At 43.8% G+C, this 27,357-nt stretch overlaps 1 protein-coding gene across 3 annotated transcripts in view; it reads left to right on the top strand.

The window, feature by feature from the left end:
• The window catches only part of LOC124005882 (nectin-1-like), a 579,711-nt gene extending 555,588 nt beyond the window's left edge, over positions 1–24,123 (top strand). For 2 of the 3 annotated variants that reach the window (XM_046315519.1, XM_046315518.1), the window contains exon 10: positions 23,279–23,409. Coding sequence is in view for 1 of the 3 variants with exons in the window: in XM_046315515.1 (XP_046171471.1) it covers positions 23,279–23,524 (246 nt within the window). In the remaining 2 variants the exon portion in view is untranslated. Of the gene's footprint in view, positions 1–23,278 lie in introns of all 3 variants that reach the window. The other variant, XM_046315515.1, reaches the window with a different exon arrangement.
• Positions 24,124–27,357: the final 3,234 nt, after the last annotated feature.

Genomic DNA, 27,357 nt, shown 5'->3' with positions numbered 1-27,357 from the left:
GACATTGTTCCAGATTGTTCCTGGTAGTTTGATGCAGGTAGACATTGTTCCTGGTAGTTTGATGCAGGTAGACATTCTTCCTGGTAGTTTGATGCAGGTAGACATTGTTCCAGATTGTTCCTGGTAGTTTGATGCAGATTGTTCCTGGTAGTTTGATGCAGGTAGACATTGTTCCTGGTAGTTTGATGCAGGTAGACATTGTTCCTGGTAGTTTGATGCAGGTAGACATTGTTCCTGGTAGTTTGATGCAGGTAGACATTGTTCCTGGTAGTTTGATGCAGGTAGACATTGTTCCTGGTAGTTTGATGCAGGTAGACATTGTTCCTGGTAGTTTGATGCAGGTAGACATTGTTCAGATTGTTCCTGGTAGTTTGATGCAGGGAGACACTGTTCCTGGTAGTTTGATGCAGGTAGACATTGTTCCAGATTGTTCCTGGTAGTTGATGCAGGTAGACATTGTTCCTGGTATTTGATGCAGGTAGACATTGTTCCTGGAAGTTTGTTGCAGGTAGACATTGTTCCAGATTGTTCCTGGTAGGTTGATGCAGGTAGACATTGTTCCTGGTAGTTTGATGCAGGTAGACATTGTTCCTGGTAGTTTGATGCAGGTAGACATTGTTCCAGATTGTTCCTGGTAGTTTGATGCAGGTAGACATTGTTCCAGATTGTTCCTGGTAGTTTGATGCAGGTAGACATTGTTCCTGGTAGTTTGATGCAGGTAGACATTGTTCCTGGTAGTTTGATGCAGGTAGACATTGTTCCTGGTAGTTTGATGCAGGTAGACATTGTTCCTGGTAGTTTGATGCAGGTAGACATTGTTCCTGGTAGTTTGATGCAGGTAGACATTGTTCCTGGTAGTTTGATGCAGGTAGACATTCTTCCTGGTAGTTTGATGCAGGTAGACATTCTTCCTGGTAGTTTGATGCAGGTAGACACTGTTCCTGGTAGTTTGATGCAGGTAGACATTATTCCAGATTGTTCCTGGTAGTTTGATGCAGGTAGACATTGTTCCAGATTGTTCCTGGTAGTTTGATGCAGGTAGACATTGTTCCAGATTGTTCCTGGTAGTTTGATGCAGGTAGACATTGTTCCTGGTAGTTTGATGCAGGTAGACATTGTTCCAGATTGTTCCTGGTAGTCTGATGCAGGGAGACACTGTTCCTGGTAGTTTGATGCAGGTAGACATTGTTCCAGATTGTTCCTGGTAGTTTGATGCAGGTAGACATTGTTCCTGGTAGTTTGATGCAGGTAGACATTGTTCCTGGTAGTTTGATGCAGGTAGACATTGTTCCTGGTAGTTTGATGCAGGTAGACATTGTTCCAGATTGTTCCTGGTAGTTTGATGCAGGTAGACATTGTTCCAGATTGTTCCTGGTAGTTTGATGCAGGTAGACATTGTTCCTGGTAGTTTGATGCAGGTAGACATTGTTCCTGGTAGTTTGATGCAGGTAGACATTCTTCCTGGTAGTTTGATGCAGGTAGACATTCTTCCTGGTAGTTTGATGCAGGTAGACACTGTTCCTGGTAGTTTGATGCAGGTAGACATTATTCCAGATTGTTCCTGGTAGTTTGATGCAGGTAGACACTGTTCCTGGTAGTTTGATGCAGCTAGACATTCTTCCTGGTAGTTTGATGCAGGTAGACATTGTTCCTGGTAGTTTGATGCAGGTAGACATTGTTCCTGGTAGTTTGATGCAGGTAGACAGTGTTCCTGGTAGTTTGATGCAGGTAGACAGTGTTCCTGGTAGTTTGATGCAGGTAGACATTGTTCCTGGTAGTTTGATGCAGGTAGACATTGTTCCTGGTAGTTTGATGCAGGTAGACATTGTTCCTGGTAGTTTGATGCAGGTAGACACTGTTCCTGGTAGTTTGATGCAGGTAGACATTGTTCCTGGTAGTTTGATGCAGGTAGACATTGTTCCTGGTAGTTTGATGCAGGTAGACATTCTTCCTGGTAGTTTGATGCAGGTAGACACTGTTCCAGATTGTTCCTGGTAGTTTGATGCAGGTAGACATTGTTCCAGATTGTTCCTGGTAGTTTGATGCAGGTAGACATTGTTCCAGATTGTTCCTGGTAGTTTGATGCAGGTAGACATTGTTCCTGGTAGTTTGATGCAGGTAGACATTCTTCCTGGTAGTTTGATGCAGGTAGACATTGTTCCAGATTGTTCCTGGTAGTTTGATGCAGGTAGACATTGTTCCTGGTAGTTTGATGCAGGTAGACATTGTTCCAGATTGTTCCTGGTAGTTTGATGCAGGTAGACATTGTTCCTGGTAGTTTGATGCAGGTAGACATTGTTCCTGGTAGTTTGATGCAGGTAGACATTGTTCCTGGTAGTTTGATGCAGGTAGACATTGTTCCTGGTAGTTTGATGCAGGTAGACATTGTTGCAGATTGTTCCTGGTAGTTTGATGCAGGGAGACACTGTTCCTGGTAGTTTGATGCAGGTAGACATTGTTCCAGATTGTTCCTGGTAGGTTGATGCAGGTAGACATTGTTCCTGGTATTTGATGCAGGTAGACATTGTTCCTGGAAGTTTGTTGCAGGTAGACATTGTTCCAGATTGTTCCTGGTAGGTTGATGCAGGTAGACATTGTTCCTGGTAGTTTGATGCAGGTAGACATTGTTCCAGATTGTTCCTGGTAGTTTGATGCAGGTAGACATTGTTCCAGATTGTTCCTGGTAGTTTGATGCAGGTAGACATTGTTCCTGGTAGTTTGATGCAGGTAGACATTGTTCCTGGTAGTTTGATGCAGGTAGACATTCTTCCTGGTAGTTTGATGCAGGTAGACATTGTTCCTGGTAGTTTGATGCAGGTAGACATTGTTCCTGGTAGTTTGATGCAGGTAGACATTGTTCCTGGTAGTTTGATGCAGGTAGACATTCTTCCTGGTAGTTTGATGCAGGTAGACATTCTTCCTGGTAGTTTGATGCAGGTAGACACTGTTCCTGGTAGTTTGATGCAGGTAGACATTATTCCAGATTGTTCCTGGTAGTTTGATGCAGGTAGACATTGTTCCAGATTGTTCCTGGTAGTTTGATGCAGGTAGACATTGTTCCAGATTGTTCCTGGTAGTTTGATGCAGGTAGACATTGTTCCTGGTAGTTTGATGCAGGTAGACATTGTTCCAGATTGTTCCTGGGCCGTCGTTGATATTTGAGAATAGTACATCTCCAGAACTGTCTGAGTTACAGTCAGGGACAGGAAGTTCCATAGAAAGACAAAGGTCAAGTTTTTTTTCCATTTTTTTTCATTTTTTTTTATACAAGTAAGTAAGTTAAGCACTTAAGGTCAATGTCTGCGCCCCCAAGGAAATCGAATTAGCATAATACAAAAATCACCATAAAAATCAGTACATTTAAACTAGACAGATATCTGCTATTTAATTGGATGCGTCTCCATCCACCACATCTGCCTGTGGATCACTTCCTCATCTGCCTGTGGATCACTTCCTCATCTGCCTGTGGATCACTTCCTCATCTGCCTGTGGATCACTTCCTCATCTGCAGTAGAAGGTGACAGAGTTAGAGCTGTGTTTGTCAGACCATGAGACATCCTGAAAATCTATATTTTCGTTTAAAAAATTGTCTTTAGCATTCAAACGGTTTGGCCTACAAAACTATTACGTCCCCTCTGTGGAAATATGAGATTTTCAAGAGTACACACGTTTTGCTCTAGGATGCTCACAGCTCTCACAAGACTCGCTGTGTGCCCACAGCTCTCACAAGACTCGTCGTGTGCCCACAGCTCTCACAAGACTGGTCGTGTGCCCACAGCTCTCACAAGACTCGTCGTGTGCCCACAGCTCTCACAAGACTGGTCGTGTGCCCACAGCTCTCACAAGACTCGTCGTGTGCCCACAGCTCTCACAAGACTGGTCGTGTGCCCACAGCTCTCACAAGACTCATCGTGTGCCCACAGCTCTCACAAGACTCGTCGTGTGCCCACAGCTCTCACAAGACTGGTCGTGTGCCCACAGCTCTCACAAGACTCGTCGTGTGCCCACAGCTCTCACAAGACTGGTCATGTGCCCACAGCTCTCACAAGACTCGTCGTGTGCCCACAGCTCTCACAAGACTCGTCGTGTGCCCACAGCTCTCACAAGACTGGTCGTGTGCCCACAGCTCTCACAAGACTCGTCGTGTGCCCACAGCTCTCACAAGACTCGTCGTGTGCCCACAGCTCTCACAAGACTCGTCGTGTGCCCACAGCTCTCACAAGACTCGTCGTGTGCCCACAGCTCTCACAAGACTGGTCGTGTGCCCACAGCTCTCACAAGACTCATCGTGTGCCCACAGCTCTCACAAGACTCGTCTGAAGGTCCAGCGGTCGTAGTTGAATAAATGAATGGAAGTACGGAGACTGATTAGGGACAAAAATAAGGGGTTAATACATGTAAAAAATAAATCCTGATCTTTCCTATATCTCTCTGACACTTCAGAACAAACTTCCTTTAGATTTTTTTTTTTTGGGGGGGGAAAGCTTTTCGTAATTCCAGATACTCATGTATTTATATGTAGGGACATGATCAATGAGGGCACCTTCCAACGTATGCACAGATCATCAGATACATTTCAATGCGACTTGGAAAATAACATACGGTAAACTTTGTTTTACCTGCATTAAGGACCAATTTCAATTCAACTAAGGCTTTCTATAGGGACATAAAGGCTGATTGAAGCTCTGACAGAGCCTGGTCAGCTCTTGGGGAAATAGCATGCACCACAGTGTCAACGGCATACAGGTGAACCTTTTTATTGTGTCGATGTTTAACCGGACCAAGAATGAATCCCTGTGGGACACCTTTGTAACGTCCACAAAACCCGATTCAGCACCATCAGTACATACAAATAAAACAATTTAGACTTTATATTGTCAACATTTTAGCTGCAAGTTGATTTAACAAACAAATCCCTGACATTAAACCATGTCGACAGCAGTCGAGAGTATCTCCCTGGAATTTAAAACACATTTTGCTACGGACATAAACACATATAGTAACTGCCACACTAATATACACCAAAGACTCATATTCAACCCATTTCACACATTATTTATTGATTCACTTTTTAAACTTCAATTTTGAGTAAAAACTTTCTTAACACTTTGTTTTTCTTAAAACTGTTTTTCTTAAAACTGTTTTTCTTAAAACTGTTTTTCTTAAAACTGTTTTTCTTAAAACTGTTTTTCTTAAAACTGTTTTTCTTAAAACTGTTTTTCTTAAAACTGTATTGTTGGATAAGGGCTTGTTCGTAAGCATTTCACTGACAAATACAATTAGATTTGATTTGCTTTAGTTTGTTTTGACTGTTTGACCACACCATTAGAAAACAACTATAACATATACTGCAAATGGCTGTAATAATACATAGCGTCCTATGTATGGCTGCAACCTTGGGGCCCATAGGGCTCTGGTCAAAACTAGTGCTCTGTATAGGGAATAGGGTTCCATTTTGATTTAGCCGTTGTAATGCAGGATTTAATTCCGTCCCTTTCCAAGAATGGGAGTGAAAATGTCCACGCAGCAGTTGAAGGTCCTCTGAGAGAGAACAGGGATATTAACAGAGTCTGCCTCAGAGAATCAATACCCTGGAGCGACATGTTTATTATATTTCAGGGGAGAAGAGATGGTCTTTACTCTAGTGGGTAAAAGTGGGTAAATTAACTCTTTCAGAGGAGAAAATATTGTATTTACACTACTGGGAAAATTAACTATTTCAGGGGAGAAGAGATGATATTTACAGTAGTGTGTAAATTAACTCTTTCAGGGGAGAATTGATGATATTTACAGTAGTGAGTAAATTAACTCTTTCAGGGGAGAATTGATGATATTTACAGTAGTGAGTAAATTAACTCTATCAGGGGGAGAAGAGATGATATTTACAGTAGTGAGTAAATTAACTCTTTCAGGGGAGAATTGATGATATTTACAGTAGTGAGTAAATTAACTCTATCAGGGGGAGAAGAGATGATATTTACATTTACATTTACATTTAAGTCATTTAGGAGACGCTCTTATCCAGAGCGATGATATTTACAGTAGTGAGTAAATTAAATATTAGTTGGGTGAAGAGATGGTCTTTAAACTAGTGGGTAAATTAACTCTTGCATTTGTGTCTTAAGGCATAGACTGTGCTGCAGCCGTATAGTGAGATATAACCCCCTAACAACCTTGCTATTGCTGTAAAAATACTTAAATCTCCACAGCGAGATAATTCATCAAATTCAGATACCTGTGAGGGTGTCAGTAACATTTAAATGTGTCAATCAGCCAGTATAGTACATTAATCATGTCCCAGTGATTTGTGAAGTCAGGGACATCAGTATTGAATAGCCAGAACAACATTTAAATGTGTCAATCAGCCAGTATAGTACATTAATCATTAGTCAATCAGCCAGTATAGTACATTAATCATTAGTCAATCAGCCAGTATAGTACATTAATCATTAGTCAATCAGCCAGTATAGTACATTAATCATGTCCCAGTGATTTGTGAAGTCAGGGACATCAGTATTGAATAGCCAGAACAACATTTTCAAAGTGATTGAACAGTAGACATGTATATTAAAAATAAACATTAAAATGGAACAACAACATAACTTAACTTGGCCAGGAATCTCAATGCAACGAGTTAATTCTCAAAAAAAAAACTATTTTAGGACTCATTTAAGTAGAATTAGTATTTAGATGTAATTTTAGAACTAATTTATTGGGAATAATTCCTTGCAATCTCTACTATAGTCGACTGTATTTTGAAACATATGGGTTGACTTTTAAACCACACTAAGAATGGTTCTCTGCGTATTCTGAAAGTGTGTTCAACATATCCATGCAGTAGAAAGAAAGTAAAGTATGCCTTTAACATACCCACAACACTAGCACAACCTCACTATAGTTAGAAAACGATGGGCACTCAACTTCAATGCTTCTACATAGACACAGATACATCCTCAGAGCAAATCAGAAACAAGACTATTCAGAACCTTTCTCCAGGAGGATGGAGAATACTGTTCTACATGTTAAGGGCTGTTTGCCAAATGGTTCCCTATTCCCTATATAGTCCACGACCTTTGACCAGAGCCTAAAGTGGTAGACTATATGGGGAAAATGGGGCCATTTGAGAAGAACACAATGTCAGTAGACATGTGAGCCACGTACAAGTAACACAAGTTAAAGGTGCTTTCCTCCTTCATGTTGTATCAACACAGTGTTGGGCCCAGGGAGAGACATGTCAACCTGATGAATAGGCTCTTTACCTTTTACGAATGAACCTTTCACCCATGTACTGAATGATGAAGATGAATCAAGTCTCTCTGCCTGCCTGGTGTAGCGTCATTAAGGTACACAGCGGTCCAAATGATGGTACGTTATGTTTCTGTTGGACTCTGAGAAATGACCTGGATACATCCTGACACATAGATAGATTCATTTAACTACATAAATACTGACAGTTGGCCTTAAGATGGGTTCCAATTTATAGTTGTTGAGAAGGGCATTGATAGTGTTTTTTTTTTGGCACACAGTCAAATAGATGATCTTTTTCAATGGTATTTATTGTGGTATTGATCGTTTTGACAGGGAGAAGTAAAATAAAAAATGTAATGTCGAACTTTACAATTTTCATTAGACGTTTATTTAAAGAAGAGTTAATTCATGTGAGATATTCACAATGTTCCCAAGTGATCCCTCCTCTCCAGTTTTCATGAATGTACAGCTTAATGGAAGATTTTGTGTCAGTGTGACTTCGTCTTTTGAAGACATTATGTTTTTGTTAACTGTCATCTTACGGGCACCATGGGAGGCTTGGCATCCGGAGCAAGAGGACATTTTCTAGGAGACATTCAGGCGTAAATGGTTTTCCTGGTGAAAGAGAGCAGAGTGAGGAGGGAAATATATCTGTATTAATAAAACAGGATGAGCCAGAACAAGTTTAACTTTCAGAAGCACAGGATTCTCTTGGCCTTTTTTAAACATTGCTCAGTCTGTGGAGAGTTTTTAATTTTTTATACAGAGTTCATTGTGAATGTTATATGTGAGTAATTCAATTCGTTTTTTAAAAATGGATTTCAGACTAAGCTTGTGTGAGTGAATATCTCAGTGTGGTAATCCGTCAAAGGATGCCTTCGTAGAAAGCTGAGGGCTGAGTGCTTTGAGTCAGAATGCTATGAGCCAGTCTCACTGAGTCCAAAATGGCACCATATTCTTTCATTCTTGCAATAGTTTTGACCAAAGCCCTCTGGGTCAATAGGATACCATTTGAGAGGCAATCCTTCTGAAGGAAATCACTACAGATGCTCTATGTCCAGATGTGATGCTGTTGGTCACAGTAACAGTACAGTTACATTATGAAAATATATAAAGAATGTACCCTTACGCAGTAACGACTTAATGGTCAGTCTGTGTAAGGTGACATATTGGTACTGCCAGTAGTAAGACAGGTTTATTTTACATAATTGGCAAAGCATTGTCCGATTGTTTTTCATCCAACGGTCCAAAACACTTGTCACATGCTGGTGATTTCCTTAATTAAACTGATATTGGTTGATCCTGTCATTACGAACCTGTCATTAGGAACCTGTCATTAGAACCTGTCATTACGAACCTGTCATTACAAACCTGTCATTACGAACCTGTCATTATGAACCTGTCATTACGAACCTGTCATTAGGAACCTGTCATTACGAACCTGTCATTACGAACCTGTCATTACGAACCTGTCATTACGAACCTGTCATTACGAACCTGTCATTACGAACCTGTCATTACGAACCTGTCATTACGAACCTGTCATTACGAACCTGTCATTACGAACGTGTCATTACGAACCTGTCATTAGGAACCTGTCATTACGAACCTGTCATTAGGAACCTGTCATTACGAACGTGTCATTACGAACCTGTCATTACGAACCTGTCATTACGAACCTGTCATTAGGAACCTGTCATTACGAACCTGTCATTAGGAACCTGTCATTAGGAACCTGTCATTACGAACCTGGACCTGTTTTAGCCTGTTTGGACCTGTTTGGACCTGTTTGGACCTGTTTTGACCTGTTTGGACCTGTTTTGACCTGTTTGGACCTGTTTGGACCTGTTTTGACCAGTTTGGACCTGTTTGGACCTGTTTAGACCTGTTTTGACCTGTTTCGACCTGTTTTGACCTGTTTCGACCTGTTTTAGCCTGTTTGGAACTGTTTTAGCCTGTTTGGACCTGTTTTAGCCTGTTTGGACCTGTTTCAGCCTGTTTGGACCTGTTTTAGCCTGTTTGGAACTGTTTTGACCTGTTTTAGCCTGTTTGGACCTGTTTTAGCCTGTTTTGACCTGTTTGGACCTGTTTTAGCCTGTTTGGACCTGTTTTAGCCTGTTTTAGCCTGTTTTGACCTGTTTTGACCTGTTTTGACCTGTTTTAGCCTGTTTGAACTATTGAGCAGTAAGCATTCATCATTCGAGATGAATTTATGAACATGAAGGGCAAACTCTAAAACAAGTGCCTATGTGGATCACTTGACTGAATAATGTGGCAAAATGTTTTGACCGAGTCTTTGACAAGGTAGCCATAAGTCTCTCTCTAGTTCATCACCACTGTCCTTTTCATTGATATTTCATTTCACACCGTATTCATTTCTATTGGCGTATTTTGTCCAGTCAGGAGAACACATGATTGTAATTGCCTTGTAAAATGTAAGACTTTTTAGAAGTAACCTTAACAGCAATGAGAGACTCATTATACTGTCTGTGAGATAAAACAGTCTATTTAGTGCATGTCCCCTAAGGGTAGAGTACGTCCAAATCACACCCTATTCCCTATTTAGTGCAGTACTTTTGACCAATGCCCACATTGCTCTGTTCAAAAGTAGAGCACTATACAGGGAATAGGGTGCCGTTTGAGTTGGACGTATACTGTAGCTGGAGGTGTTGCAGAAAGACTTTCTCTGGTAGGCCAGAGATTTCCATTTAGATTACCTTTAGCTTTAAACCGGCAAAGAAAGTATCTCTGTCTCTCGCTCTCACGTTCTCTCGCACTTTTTCCCTCTCTCTCTCTCTCTCTCTCTCTCTCTCTCTCTCTCTCTCTCTCTCTCTCTCTCTCTCTCTCTCTCTCTGTCTCTCTCTCTGTCTCTGTATCTCTCTCTCTCTCACTCTCCTTTCTCTCTCTCTCTCTCTCCACTCTCTCTCTCTCTCCACCTTCTCTCTCTCCACTCTCTCTCTCTCTGTCTCTCTCTCTGTCCCCCTCTCTCTCTCTCTCTCTCTCTCTCTCTCTCTCTCTCTCTCTCTCTCTCTCTCTCTCTTCTCTCTCTTCCTCTCTGTCTCTGTGTCTATCTCTCTCTCTCTCTTCCTCTCTGTCTCTGTGTCTATCTCTCTCTCTCTCTTTCTCTCTCTCTCTCGCTCTCTCTCCCCCTCCCCCTCCCCGCCTCTCTCACTCTCTCTCACTCTGCTCTCTTGCTCTCTCTCTCCTGCTTTGAGACGATGTGTGAGAGAATAGTCAGGGCAGCAAACTCGACTCATCTGTAGGCATTTCATTACATTCATGCTTAAAGAAGATACATCCGTTGTCCCAAATCCCCGCTGTGTATGTATACCTCTTGTGAATTCTGTCAGACCTTCTTGGTTGTGCTTCCCAAAACCAGTTATTCACTAATGAAATACACACAGAGACCATGTTTTAGTCATCTCTCCAGTACCTGTTAGCCATGCTAGTGAGGGAGTAACTGATCGCTCTAGTTCCTGTTAGCCATGCTAATGTGATGGAGTAGCGGATCTCTCTAGTTGCTATTAGCCATGCTCGTGAGGGAGTAACTGATCTCTCTAGTTCCTATTAGCCATGCTAATGTGAGGGAGTAACTGATCTCTCTAGTTCCTGTTAGCCATGATAATGTGAGGGAGTAACTGATCTCTCTAGTTCCTGTTAGCCATGCTAATGTGAGGGAGTAACTGATCTCTCTAGTTCCTATTAGCCATGCTAGTGAGGGAGTAACTGATCTCTCTAGTTCCTATTAGCCATGCTAGTGAGGGAGTAACTGATCTCTCTAGTTCCTATTAGCCATGCTAATGTGAGGGAGTAACTGAATGCATTCCTCCTTCCAAATTCCCAAGGCTGCTTATTGGACTGCTTTAATTCTTTATCCCCAGACTGATTAGGTGCAAATAGCAGTTGAAAATGATCACATCTCTGGAGTATTACTGCCGTTTTGAAGTTTTGTTTTGACGTGTGCAGATATTTTTTTAAATTTTAAATTGTCAGATGAGATGTTTTCCGATGACCCCAACTAACCTCACTACTCACTGGACCCTTATGATCACTCGTGCCTTCCTTAGGTATTGCTGTTCTGGTTAGTGTTTATTGGCTTATTTCACTGTAGAGCCTCTAGCCCTGCTCATTATACCTTATCCAACCTTTCAGTTCCACCGCCCACACATGCGATGACATCACCTGGTTTCAATGATGTTTCTAGAGACAATATCTCTCTCATCATCACTCAATACCTAGGTTTACCTCCATTCTATTCACATCCTACCATACCTTTGTCTGTACTTTATACCTTGAAGCTATTTTATCGCCCCCAGAAACCTCCTTTAACTCTCTGTTCAGGGCGTCCTAGACAACGAATTCTCATAGCTTTTAGCCGTACCCTTATCCTACTCCTCCTCTGTTCCTTTGGTGATGTAGAGGTGAATCCAGGCCCTGCAGTGCCTAGCTCCACTCCTATTCCCCAGGCGCTCTCTTTTGATGACTTCTGTAACCATAAAAGCCTTGGTTTCAAGCAGGTTAACATTAGAAGCCTCCTCCCTAAGTTTGTTTTATTCACTGCTTTAGCACACTCTGCCAACCCGGATGTTCTAGCTGTGTCTGAATCCTGGCTTAGGAAGACCACAAAAATTCTGAAATCTCCATCCAAACTACAACATTTTCAGACAAGACAGAACTACCAAAGGGGGTGGAGTTGCAATCTACTGCAGAGATAACCTGCAGAGTTCTGTCCTACTATCCAGGTCTGTACCCAATCTACTGCAGAGATAACCTGCAGAGTTCTGTCCTGCTATCCAGGTCTGTACCCAATCTACTGCAGAGATAGCCTGCAGAGTTCTGTCCTACTATCCAGGTCTGTACCCAATCTACTGCAGAGATAACCTGCAGAGTTCTGTCCTGCTATCCAGGTCTGTACCCAATCTACTGCAGAGATAGCCTGCAGAGTTCTGTCCTACTATCCAGGTCTGTACCCAAATAATTTGAACTTCTACTTTTAAAAATCAACCTCTGTAAAAACAAGTCTCTCAATGCTGCCACCTGCTATAGACCACCCTCTGCTATAGACCACCCTCTGCTATAGACCACCCTTTGCTATAGACCACCCTCTAATATAGACCACCCTCTGCTATAGACCACCCTCAGCTATAGACCACCTTCTGCTATAGACCACCCTCTGCTATAGACCACCCTCTGCTATAGACCACCCTCTAATATAGACCACCCTCTGCTATAGACCACCCTCTGCTATAGACCACCCTCAGCTATAGACCACCCTCAGCTATAGACCACCCTCTGCTATAGACCACCCTCTGCTATAGACCACCCTCTGCTATAGACCACCCTCAGCTATAGACCACCCTCAGCTATAGACCACCCTCTGCTATAGAACACCATCAGCTTTAGACCACCCTCTGCTATAGACCACCCTCTGCTATAGACCACCCTCTGCTATAGACCACCCTCAGCTATAGACCACCCACTGCTATAGACCACCCTCAGCTATAGACCACCCTCTGCTATAGACCACCCTCAGCTATAGACCACCCTCTGCCCCCAGCTGTGCTCTGGACACTATATGTGAACTGATTGCCCCCCATCTATCTTCAGAGCTCGTGCTGCTCGGTGACCTAAACGGTGACATGCTTAACACCCCAGCCATCCTACAATCCAAGCTTAATGCCCTCAATCTCACACAAATGATCAATGAACCTACCAGGTACAACCCCAAAGCCGTAAACTCGGGCACCCTCATAGATATCATCCTAACCAACTTGCCCTCTAAATACACCTCTGCCGTTTTCAACCAAGATGTCAGCGATCACTGCCTCATTGCCTTCATCCGTAATGAGTCTGCGGTCAAACGACCTCCTCTCATTACATTTACATTTACATTTAAGTCATTTAGCAGACGCTCTTATCCAGAGCGACTTACAAATTGGTGCATTCACCTTATGACATCCAGTGGAACAGTCACTTTACAATAGTGCATCTAAATCTTAAAGGGGGGGGGTGAGAGGGAATACTTATCCTATCCTAGGTATTCCTTAAAGAGGTGGGGTTTCAGGTGTCTCCGGAAGGTGGTGATTGACTCCGCTGTCCTGGCGTCGTGAGGGAGTTTGTTCCACCATTGGGGGGCCAGAGCAGCGAACAGTTTTGACTGGGCTGAGCGGGAGCTGTACTTCCTCAGTGGTAGGGAGGCGAGCAGGCCAGAGGTGGATGAACGCAGTGCCCTTGTTTGGGTGTAGGGCCTGATCAGAGCCTGGAGGTACTGAGGTGCCGTTCCCCTCACAGCTCCGTAGGCAAGCACCATGGTCTTGTAGCGGATGCGAGCTTCAACTGGAAGCCAGTGGAGAGAACGGAGGAGCGGGGTGACGTGAGAGAACTTGGGAAGGTTGAACACCAGACGGGCTGCGGCGTTCTGGATGAGTTGAAGGGGTTTAATGGCACAGGCAGGGAGCCCAGCCAACAGCGAGTTGTAGTAATCCAGACGGGAGATGACAAGTGCCTGGATTAGGACCTGCGCCGCTTCCTGTGTGAGGCAGGGTCGTACTCTGCGGATGTTGTAGAGCATGAACCTACAGGAACGGGCCACCGCCTTGATGTTGGTTGAGAACGACAGGGTGTTGTCCAGGATCACACCAAGGTTCTTAGCGCTCTGGGAGGAGGACACAATGGAGTTGTCAACCGTGATGGCGAGATCATGGAACGGGCAGTCCTTCCCCGGGAGGAAGAGCAGCTCCGTCTTGCCGAGGTTAAGCTTGAGGTGGTGATCCGTCATCCACACTGATATGTCTGCCAGACATGCAGAGATGCGATTCGCCACCTGGTCATCAGAAGGGGGAAAGGAGAAGATTAGTTGTGTGTCGTCTGCATAGCAATGATAGGAGAGACCATGTGAGGTTATGACAGAGCCAAGGGACTTGGTGTATAGCGAGAATAGGAGAGGGCCTAGAACAGAGCCCTGGGGGACACCAGTGGTGAGAGCGCGTGGTGAGGAGACAGATTCTCGCCATGCCACCTGGTAGGAGCGACCTGTCAGGTAGGACGCAATCCAAGCGTGGGCCGCGCCGGAGATGCCCAACTCGGAGAGGGTGGAGAGGAGGATCTGATGGTTCACAGTATCGAAGGCAGCCGATAGATCTAGAAGGATGAGAGCAGAGGAGAGAGAGTTAGCTTTAGCAGTGCGGAGCGCCTCCGTGATACAGAGGAGAGCAGTCTCAGTTGAATGACTAGTCTTGAAACCTGACTGATTTGGATCAAGAAGGTCATTCAGAGAGAGATAGCGGGAGAGCTGGCCAAGGACGGCACGTTCAAGAGTTTTGGAGAGAAAAGAAAGAAGGGATACTGGTCTGTAATTGTTGACATCGGAGGGATCGAGTGTAGGTTTTTTCAGAAGGGGTGCAACTCTCGCTCTCTTGAAGACGGAAGGGACGTAGCCAGCGGTCAGGGATGAGTTGATGAGCGAGGTGAGGTAAGGGAGAAGGTCTCCGGAAATGGTCTGGAGAAGAGGGGAGGGGATAGGGTCAAGCGGGCTCATCACTATCAAACGCTCCCTGAAACACTTCAGCGAGCAGGCCTTTTTAATCGACCTGGTCGGGGTATCCTGGATGGATATTGACCACATCCCGTCGATAGACGACGCCTGGTTATTTAAAAAAATGCCTTTCTCACCATCTTAAATAAGCATGCCCCATTCAAGAAATGTAGAACCAGGAACAGATATAGCCCTTGGTTCTCTCCAGACCTGACTGCCCTTAACCAACACAAAAATATCCTACGGTGGTCTGCATTAGCATCGAACAGCCCCTGTGATATGCAACTTTTCAGGGAAACTAGAAACCAATATACACAGGCAGTTAAAAAAGCCAAGGCTAGCTTTTTCAAGCAGAAATTTGCTTCCTGCAACACAAACTAAAAAAACTGTAAAGTCCATAGAGAATAAGAACACCTCCTCCCAGCTGCCCACTGCACTGAGGATAGGAAACACTCACCACCGATAAATCCTCTATAATTGAGAATTTCAAAAGTGATTTTTCTACGGCTGGCCATGCTTTCCACATGGCTACCTCTACCACGGTCAACAGCACTGCACCCCTCACAGCAACTCGCTCAAGCCTTCCCCATTTCTCCTTCTCTCAAATCCAGTCAGCTGATGTTCTGAAATAGCTGCAAAATCTGGACCCCTACAAATCAGCCGGGCTTGACAATCTGTACCCTTTCTTTCTAAAATGATCTGCCGAAATTGTTGCAACCCATATTACTAGCCTGTTCAACCCCTTTTTTGTGTCGTCTGAGATTCCCAAAGATTGGAAAGCAGCTGCGGTCATCCCCCTCTTCAAAGGGGGGGACACTCTTGACCCAAACTGCTACAGACCTATATCTATCCCACCCTGCCTTTCTAAGGACTTCGAAAGCAAAGTCAACAAACAGATTACCGACCATTTCGAATCTCACCATACCTTCTCCACTATGCAATCTGGTTTCAGAGCTGGTCATGGGTGCACCTCATCCACACTCAAGGTCCTAAACGATATCTTAACCACCATTGATAAGAAACAATACTGTGCAGCCGTATTCATTGACCTGGCCAAGGCTTTCGACTCTGTCAATCACCACATCCTCATCGGCAAACTCGATAACCTTGGTTTCTCAAATGATTGTCTCGCCTGGTTCACCAACTACTTCTCAGAGTTCAGTGTGTCAAATCGGAGGGCCTGTTGTCCGGGCCTCTGGCAGTCTCTATGGGGTTGCCACAGGGTTCCATTCTTGGACCGACTCTCTTCTCTGTATACCTCTATGGTAAAGGGTATGGTAAAGACTATGGTAAAGACCATAGTCTTTACCATACCATTGACAATACACTTTAACACAGCGTTTACCATAGGTTTCCCCTGCCGTATAAGAACAGATCTGGGATCTTCCTAAATAAAACCCATTTTGAATCTTCAAAGTGGTAGGCATGTTGTGTAAATCAAATTTTACAACCCCACCCCCAAGAAAATCTGTTTTAATTCCAGGTTGTAAGTCAACAAAATAGGAAAAATGTCAAGGGGGGGTGAATACTTTCGCAAGCCACCTCAGTGAAAATTCAGATCAGATGTGTTAAATTATTTATATTTCAAATTAGAGAGTAAAACTGTAGCTTTCAAATAACAAGAAATAAGTACTCTACTGTATCTTCACATTTAATCACATTTCAACTAGTTTTCTGAGTTACATTAGGCCCTAATCAATGGATTTCACATGGCAGGGCTGGGAGGCAGCATGGGTGGGCCTGGGAGGGCATAGACCCACCCTCTGGGGAGACTGACCCACCCTCTGGGGAGACTGGCCCACCCACTGGGGAGACTTACCCACCCACTGGGGAGACTGACCCACCTGCTGGGGAGACTGGCCCACCCACTGGGGAGACTTACCCACCCACTGGGGAGACTGACCCACCCTCTGGGGAGACTGACCCACCCACTGGGGAGACTTACCCACCCACTGGGGAGACTGGCCCACCCACTGGGGAGACTGGCCCACCCACTGGGGAGACTGACCCACCCACTGGGGAGACTGGCCCACCCACTGGGGAGACTGGCCCACCCACTGGGGAGACTGACCCACCCACTGGGGAGACTGACCCACCCTCTGGGGAGACTGGCCCACCCACTGGGGAGACTTACCCACCCACTGGGGAGACTGACCCACCCTCTGGGGAGACTGGCCCACCCACTGGGAAGACTGACCCACCCACTGGGGAGACTGACCCACCCACTGGGGAGACTGGCCCTCCCACTGGGGAGACTGGCCCACCCACTGGGGAGACTGACCCACCCACTGGGGAGACTGGCCCACCCACTGGGGAGACTGGCCCACCCACTGGGGAGACTGACCCACCCCCTGGGGAGACTGGCCCTCCCACTGGGGAGACTGACCCACCCACTGGGGAGATTGACCCTCCCACTCGGGAGACTGACCCACCCTCTGGGGAGACTGACCCACCCACTGGGGAGACTGACCCTCCCACTGGGGAGACTGACCCACCCTCTGTGGAGACTGGCCCACCCCCTGGGGAGACTGGCCCACCCACTGGGGAGACTGACCCACCCACTGGGGAGACTGGCCCACACTCTGGGGAGACTGACCCACCCACTGGGGAGACTGGCACACCCTCTGGGGAGACTGACCCACCCACTGGGGAGACTGGCCCACACTCTGCGGAGACTGGCCCACCCACTGGGGAGACTGGCCCACCCACTGGGGAGACTGGCCCACCCTCTGGGGAGACTGACCCACCCACTGGGGAGACTGGCCCACACTCTGCGGAGACTGGCCCACACTCTGCGGAGACTGGCCCACACTCTGCGGAGACTGGCCCACACTCTGCGGAGACTGGCCCACCCACTGGGGAGACTGGCCCTCCCACTGGGGAGACTGGCCCACCCACTGCGGAGACTGGCCCACCCACTGCGGAGACTGACCCACACTCTGCGGAGACTGGCCCACACTCTGCGGAGACTGACCCACCCACTGGGGAGACTGACCCACCCACTGGGGAGACTGACCCACCCACTGCAGAGACTGACCCACACTCTGCGGAGACTGACCCACCCACTGGGGAGACTGGCCCACCCACTGGGGAGACTGACCCTCCCTCTGGGGAGACTGGCCCTCCCACTGGGGAGACTGGCCCTCCCACTGGGGAGACTGGCCCACCCACTGGGGAGACTGGCCCTCCCCCTGGGGAGACTGGCCCACACTCTGCGGAGACTGACCCACCCACTGGGGAGACTGACCCACCCACTGGGGAGACTGACCCACCCACTGCGGAGACTGGCCCTCCCACTGGGGAGACTGACCCTCCCACTGTGGAGACTGGCCCACCTGCTGGGGAGACTGGCCCACCCTCTGGGGAGACTGGCCCACCCTCTGGGGAAACTGACCCTCCCACTGTGGAGACTGGCCCACCTGCTGGGGAGACTGGCCCACCCTCTGGGGAGACTGGCCCTCCCACTGGGGAGACTGGCCCTCCCACTCAATCAATCATAATCAGCTTTTCCCCACTAATGGACTTTATTACAGACATAAATGCTCCTCAGTTTCATCAGCTGTCTGGGTGGCTGGTCTCAGACGATCCCGCAGGAGAAGAAGCTGGATGTGGAGGTCCTGGCCTGGACTGGTTACATGTGGGGTTGTGAGGAAGGTTGGACGTACTGCCAAATTCTCTAAAACGACATTGTAGGAAATTATGCCATGTGCAGGCTCCCTCAAAACTTGAGACATCTATTGCATTGTGTTGTGTGATAAAACTTCACATTTTAGAGTGGCCTTTTATTGCCCCCAGCACAAGGTGCACCTGTGTAATGATCATGCTGTTTAATCAGCTTTTGATATGCCACACCTGACAGGTGGATGGATTATTTTGGCAAGGGATAAATGCTCACTAACAGGGATGTAAGCAAGTTTGTGCACAACATTTGATAGAAATAAGGTTTTTGTGCGTTTGGAGAATTTTGAGATCTTTTATTTCAGCTCATGAAACGTTGGACCTATTTTTTTTTGTTCCGTATAATTTCACATCAGGAGTAGGGATCATCCCTGTGATTCCTGAAATGCAGAGCCTTTTAGAGTACTTTTCTGGTTAGCTCATTCTCAGTCTCATTGAACACCAAATGTTGCTAGCTAGCTAGCGTACCACTTAATGTGAGTTGTTTTCTCAGAATGTATGTTAGCTAGCTAAGTTAGCCGATGTCAGGATACATTTTGAGAGCACTAGCCCAGCCTAAAACCTTAAAGAGCAAGCAATGCAGACGTAGATGCACAGTAGCTAGGAAAAACCCTAGAAAGGTAGGAACCTAGGAAGAAACCTAGAGAGGAACCAGACTCTGAGGGGTGGCCAGTCCTCTTCTGGCTGTTCCTGGTGGACATTATAACAGTAAATGGTCATTAAGGCCAGATCGTTTTTCAAGATGTTGAAATGTTTATAGATGACCAGCAGGGTTAAATAATAATCACAGTGCTTATAGAAGGTTCAACAGGTTCAACTCACCTCAGGAGTAAATTACAGTTGGCTTTTCATAGCCGAACATTCAGAGTTCGAAACAGCAGATGCGGTTGAGAGAGGCAGAGAGAGAGAGAGAGAGAGAGACAGAGAGAGAGACAGGGAGAGACAGAGACAGAAAGAGAGATAGAGAGACAGAAAGAGAGACAGAGGGAGAGACAGAGAGAGAGAGAGACAGGGAGAGAGACAGGGAGAGACAGAGAGCGAGACAGATAGAGACAGAGAGAGCGAGAGAGAGAGAGAGAGAGGGAGGGAGAGAGAGAGAGGAGAGAGAGAGAGAGATAGAGATAGATACAGAGAGAGAGAGAGAGAGAGAGATCTGGGATAAAGATATCAGTTCCTGTGAACAGGTCAGGGTTCCATAGCCGCAGGTAGAACAGCAGACACAGGATCAGCAGCACGACCAGATGGACTGGGGACGGGGACAGCCAGGAGTCATCAGGCCAGGTAGTCCTTAGGCATGGTCCTAGGGCTACAGCAAAGAATGTGGTGATCGATGGTATCAATGCTAAATGGCATATATTATTATTATATTATTATATTATATATTATATATATTATTATATATATTATATTATTATATTATTATTATTATTATATTATTATATTATTATATTATTATATTATATATTATATATATTATTATATTATTATATTATATATTATATATATATTATATTATTATATATATTATTATATTATTATATTATTATTATATTATTATTATTATATATTAAACGCAGCACTAAGGTCTAGGAACACGAGGATAGGATGCAGAGCCTCGGTCTGACGCCAATAAAAGGTCATTTACCACCTTTCACGAGTCTCAGTGCTATGATGGGGTCTAAAACCAGACTGCAGTGTTTTGTATACAATATTTGTCTTCAGGAAGGCAGTGAGTTGCTGAGGAACAGCTTCTGAAGTAGTTTTTTTGAGGAATGGGAGATTCAATGTTGGATGAGGGTTAAAAACATGATCCAGGTGAAGGTCTGTCTTTATTTCTGCCACCTTTTGCTAGTTTTATGTGACACACAGTGAGACTGCATCTAGACTATTAGGCTAAATTAAGTTTAAATCCTTGGTTAGGTGGTAACATTTGTTGTACTCTGACTTCCTTGGGTAGGTGGAGCGAGTCTAGAAGGGTGTCAAGGAATCTTTGCGTTGTCCGAGAATTTATAATGTGGCTCTTGATAATCCTTGGTTGGAATCTGAGCAAATTGTTTGCTGCGAATGTAATGAAATGATGGTCCAATAACCCAGGATGATGAGGTAAAACTATTCAATCCACAATATCTATTCCACGATCCACAATATCTATTCCACGATCCACAATATCTATTCCACAATCCACAATATCTATTCCACGATCCACAATATCTATTACACGATCCACAATATCTATTCCACGATCCACAATATCTATTACACGATCCACAATATCTATTCCACGATCCACAATATCTATTCCACGATCCACAATATCTATTCCACAATCCACAATATCTATTCCACAATCCACAATATCTATTACACGATCCACAATATCTATTCCACGATCCACAATATCTATTCCACAATCCACAATATCTATTACACGATCCACAATATCTATTCCACGATCCACAATATCTATTCCACGATCCACAATATCTATTCCACAATCCACAATATCTATTACACGATCCACAATATCTATTCCACAATCCACAATATCTATTCCACAATCCACAATATCTATTTCACGATCCACAATATCTATTCCACGATCCACAATATCTATTACACGATCCACAACATCTATTCCACGATCCACAATATCTATTCCACGATCCACAATATCTATTCCACGATCCACAATATCTATTCCTGCGTAGGTCCAGATACATGTAGGGTAAAACCCACTGAGTCGATGATGGCTCCGAAAGCCTTTGGGAGTGGGTCTGTGGACTTTCCCATGTGAATATTGAAGTCACCGAAAATGTGAATACTATCTTGCCATGACTAGGTCCGATAGGTCCAATAGGAATCGAGGGAACTCAGCTGTGTATGTCCCAGGAGGCCTGTAAACAGTAGCTATAGAAAGTGATTAAGCAGGATGCATGGATTTCATGACTAGAACCTCAAAAGACGAAAACGCAGCATTTTGTGTCGGAAATTGAAATTTGCTGTCATAAATGTAGGCAACACCTCTACTTTTGTGGGATGCTTGTGGAATATGGTCACGAGTGTAACCAGGAGGAGAGTACTCATTTAAGACAGTAAAATTCATCAGGCTTGAGCCATGTTTCAGTCAGGATAATCACATCAAGATTATGATCAGTGATTAGTTCATTGACAATGATTGTCTTGGAAGTCTGGGATCTAACATTAGGTAGTCCTATTTTGAGATGTGAGGTGTTATCACAATCTCTTAAAAATATGACGTGGAAGGAGGAGTTCTGTTTTCCAGGGGATTGCTAAGGCAAACACTGACATGTTAAGTTTTGCCAGACTAAGCTCAAGGCACAAACACTTCTCAATGGGGATAGCTGAGCTGACTACACTGACTGTGCTTGTGGCAGACTCCACTAAGCTGCCAGAAAAGCTAACAGTTATCTGCAAATTCTATCTTTTGGGAGGGGCGAAAACAGTTTTCAGCGTTTAAGTGATTAAGTTTTGCGAGTCTGCAGTAGAGTTTATCACTCCACCTAACTGGAAGGGGGCCAGAGACAATCTATTCAGCTAAATTACCTGCTGAAGCTTGGTGATTATAATGATGCCGACGGATTTGGCTGCTGTGCTTAATGCTTTTTTTAGTATTTAGTTTTTATGTTATATTTCTTACTTTATTAGCCCCAGGACATTTTTTGTGTTATTACATACCGATGGTAATAACTATCTGATGTTCAGTATATTACTAATGTTCAGTATATTACCAATGTTCAGTATATTATTATTATATTATTTATTTACTATCTAATGTTCAGTATATTACTATCTAATGTTCAGTATATTACTCTCTAATGTTCAGTATATTACTATCTAATGTTCAGTATATTACTATCTAATGTTCAGTATATTACTATCTAATGTTCAGTATATTACTATCTAATGTTCAGTATATTATTATTATATTATTTATTTACTATCTAATGTTCAGTATATTACTATCTAATGTTCAGTATATTACTATCTAATGTTCAGTATATTAGTACGATACGTGCTACTTGTCCTCATCCTGATTGAGAGGAGGATACGTGCTACTTGTCCTCATCCTGAGTGAGAGGAGGATACGTGCTACTTGTCCTCATCCTGAGTGAGAGGAGGATACGTGCTACTTGTCCTCATCCTGAGTGAGAGGAGGATACATGCTACTTGTCCTCATCCTGAGTGAGAGGAGGATACGTGCTACTTGTCCTCATCCTGATTGAGAGGAGGATACGTGCTACTTGTCCTCATCCTGAGTGAGAGGAGGATACGTGCTACTTGTCCTCATCCTGAGTGAGAGGAGGAGACGTGCTACTTGTCCTCATCCTGATTGAGAGGAGGATACGTGCTACTTGTCCTCATCCTGAGTGAGAGGAGGATACGTGCTACTTGTCCTCATCCTGAGTGAGAGGAGGATACGTGCTACTTGTCCTCATCCTGAGTGTGAGGAGGATATGTGCTACTTGTCCTCATCCTGAGTGAGAGGAGGATACGTGCTACTTGTCCTCATCCTGAGTGAGAGGAGGATACGTGCTACTTGTCCTCATCCTGATTGAGAGGAGGATACGTGCTACTTGTCCTCATCCTGATTGAGAGGAGGATACGTACTACTTGTCCTCATCCTGATTGATCCCCCCTGTCCCTTGTTGAAGAAATGTTGTCAGAACTGTAGTCGCATTGTAAATACTATTGGTGGAAAGCTGTTGTAACTAGTGGAGCAGCAGTGGTACTACGCGGACGTATAAAAACAAACATCTTTATGTAAAGTTTGTTTTCACTCTGTCTTTGTTTCCACAGAACTGTGGGAGACACGAACTATCAAACCCGGCTGAACATGTGAGCTACCATCGAGTCTACAACAAGGAACACTGTCTCGAGTCACAACCAACTCAGGCCTACCCCCCTCCCGTTACCTTCTTACCCCAGAATCCCTACACACATCCTCCGTCCAACAACCCCCTGTACCCCGCCAGCTACCCTGCCCAAGGCCAAAGTCAGGGCGAGGCTCCACGGCCCCTCTTCCCTAAGGAGCAGTCCGTGTGACGCCCCAAAATCAATCTGGAGCTCCAGCCCAGTAAGAGCCATCATCAGAGCCGGTGTAACCGGAAGCTCTAAGGGTGTGTATGCCCCCCCCCCCCCTCGCCCCCTCGCCATCCACCTCTCTCTCTCTCTCTCTCTCTCTCTATGAGCCTGATGATGGAGTGGGCATCCCCTGCTATGATGGAGGTGTCAGTAGTTTGTGGACCTTAAAACCTTGTGTGTTGTGCACTGCATGTTCCACCGAGGCTGTCAGTAGGACCCCTCACCTTGTGCTGTTATTGTAGACACCACTGCCATCACGTTCCACTCCACTCAGTCTCACCTCACCCTCACCACACTACTGTAGGTGTGTTCTTCAACTAGCTGTCCTCAATGTCTTGATTGCTTCCATATCCTTGTATATGTTCATTTTTGACTTTTGCCAAGTGTTCAACAATGTACAATATACACCACTGTGTCACTCGAGATGTTATTTTGTTCTATTTCTTACTATTTCTCTTCCCACAGTGATAGGGACCTCTTTTCTCTTCCCACAGTAGTAGGAACCTCTTTTCTCTTCCCACAGTAGTAGGAACCTCTTTTCTCTTCCCATGGTAGTAGGAACCTCTTTTCTCTTCCCACAGTTAGGAACTCTTTTCTTCCCACAGTAGTAGGAACTTTTCTCTTTGGTAGTAGGAACTCTTTTCTCTTCCCACAGTAGTAGGAACCTCTTTTCTCTTCCCACAGTAGTAGGAACCTCTTTTCTCTTCCCACAGTAGTAGGGACCTCTTTTCTCTTCCCACAGTAGTAGGAACCTCTTTAGTAGGGACTTTTCTTCCCACAGTAGTAGGAACCTCTTTTCTCTTCCCACAGTAGTAGGGACCTCTTTTCTCTTCCCACAGTAGTAGGAACCTCTTTTCTCTTCCCACAGTAGTAGGAACCTCTTTTCTCTTCCCACAGTAGTAGGAACCTCTTTTCTCTTCCCACAGTAGTAGGAACCTCTTTTCTCTTCCCACAGTAGTAGGAACCTCTTTTCTCTTCCCACAGTAGTAGGAACCTCTTTTCTCTTCCCACAGTAGTAGGAACTTCCCCACAGTAGTAGGAACCTCTTTTCTCTTCCCACAGTAGTAGGAACCTCTTTTCTCTTCCCACAGTAGTAGGAACCTCTTTTCTCTTCCCACAGTAGTAGGAACCTCTTTTCTCTTCCCACAGTAGTAGGAACCTCTTTTCTCTTCCCACAGTAGTAGGAACCTCTTTTCTCTTCCCACAGTAGTAGGAACCTCTTTTCTCTTCCCACAGTAGTAGGAACCTCTTTTCTCTTCCCATGGTAGTAGGAACCTCTTTTCTCTTCCCATGGTAGTAGGGACCTCTTTCCCACAGTAGTAGGAACCTCTTTTCTCTTCCCATGGTAGTAGGAACCTCTTTTCTCTTCCCATGGTAGTAGGGACCTCTTTGCTCTTCCCACAGTGATAGGGACCTATTTTCTCTTGATTGGTATACAATTTTGTATTTATGTATTTTGTTTTATGTTTGTTAATAATAATTGCTTGCTTCTTTATAAATACTTACATGTATGTGTGATTGCGTGTGTGATGGTGAAAATACATGACGTTTTATTTCTGTCATCATTGTTTTTAATAATACATATTTGACATGGACTATATCAACAGAATAATTGTCAGTTTAACCTGGATCACTCCTCACAAAAACATCTACAATTTGTACTGATTTGGTTATTTAGGATTACTAACAGTGAATGTTGTCACCCCCATAATATATAACTTCAAGCTAAGGGCTCTAAATCCAATCAAATTACTGTTTTAACATTTTAGAAAATATTGTATTCTTTTCAATCTTGTATTTTATTTTTGAAACAGATTTACTTGCTCCATAATATTTTTTTCTTCTAATTATTGTCCGATAGTTGATGATGGTATGATGTCACAGACAGAGCTTCCCATACCGTTAATGACATCATACCATACAGTTAATGACATCATACCATACAGTTAATGACATCATTCCATACAGTTACTGACATAACCATAGAGTTAATGACATCATACCATACAGTTAATGACATCATACCATACAGTTAATGACATCATACCATACAGTTAATGACATCATTCCATACAGTTACTGACATAACCATAGAGTTAATGACATCATACCATACAGTTAATGACATCATACCATACAGTTAATGACATCATACCATACAGTTAATGACATCATACCATACAGTTAATGACATTGTACCATACAGTTAATGACATCATACCATACAGTTAATGACATCATTCCATACAGTTAATGACATCATACCATACAGTTAATGACATTGTACCATACAGTTAATGACATCATACCATACAGTTAATGACATCATACCATACAGTTAATGACATCATACCATACAGTTAATGACATCATACCATACAGTTAATGACATCATACCATACAGTTAATGACATTGTACCATACAGTTAATGACATCATACCATACAGTTAATGACATCATTCCATACAGTTACTGACATAACCATAGAGTTAATGACATCATACCATACAGTTAGTGACATCGTACCATACAGTTAATGACATCGTACCATACAGTTAATGACATCATTCCATACAGTTACTGACATAACCATAGAGTTAATGACATCATACCATACAGTTAATGACATCGTACCATACAGTTAATGACATCGTACCATACAGTTAATGACATCGTACCATACAGTTAATGACATCATACCATACAGTTAATGACATCGTACCATACGGTTAATGACACCATACCATACAGTTAATGCCATCATGCCATACAGTTAATGACATTGTACCATACAGTTAATGACATCATACCATAGGTTTAATGACGTCATACCATACAGTTAATGACATCATTCCATACAGTTACTGACATAACCATAGAGTTAATGACATCATACCATACAGTTAATGACATTGTACCATACAGTTAATGACATCATTCCATACAGTTAATGACATCATTCCATACAGTTACTGACATAACCATAGAGTTAATGACATCATACCATACAGTTAATGACATTGTACCATACAGTTAATGACATCATTCCATACAGTTAATGACATCATTCCATACAGTTACTGACATAACCATAGAGTTAATGACATCATACCATACAGTTAATGACATTGTACCATACAGTTAATGACATCATACCATACAGTTAATGACATCATTCCATACAGTTACTGACATAACCATAGAGTTAATGACATCATACCATACAGTTAATGACATCGTACCATACAGTTAATGACATCGTACCATACAGTTAATGACATCGTACCATACAGTTAATGACATCATACCATACAGTTAATGACATCGTACCATACGGTTAATGACACCATACCATACAGTTAATGACATCATGCCATACAGTTACTGACATAACCATAGAGTTAATGACATCATACCATACAGTTAATGACATTGTACCATACAGTTAATGACATCATTCCATACAGTTAATGACATCATTCCATACAGTTACTGACATAACCATAGAGTTAATGACATCATACCATACAGTTAATGACATTGTACCATACAGTTAATGACATCATTCCATACAGTTAATGACATCATTCCATACAGTTACTGACATCATACCATACAGTTAATGACATCATTCCATACAGTTAATGACATCATACCATACAGTTAATGACATCATACCATACAGTTAATGACATCGTACCATACAGTTAATGACATCATACCATACAGTTAATGACATCATACCATACAGTTAATGACATCATACCATACAGTTAATGACATCATTCCATAC

Source organism: Oncorhynchus gorbuscha, linkage group LG19, assembly GCF_021184085.1.
Source record: "Oncorhynchus gorbuscha isolate QuinsamMale2020 ecotype Even-year linkage group LG19, OgorEven_v1.0, whole genome shotgun sequence".
NCBI lineage: Eukaryota > Metazoa > Chordata > Actinopteri > Salmoniformes > Salmonidae > Oncorhynchus > Oncorhynchus gorbuscha.
The sequence above is the reverse complement of the archived record's forward strand: the minus strand, read 5'-3'. Positions and strand labels throughout refer to the sequence as shown.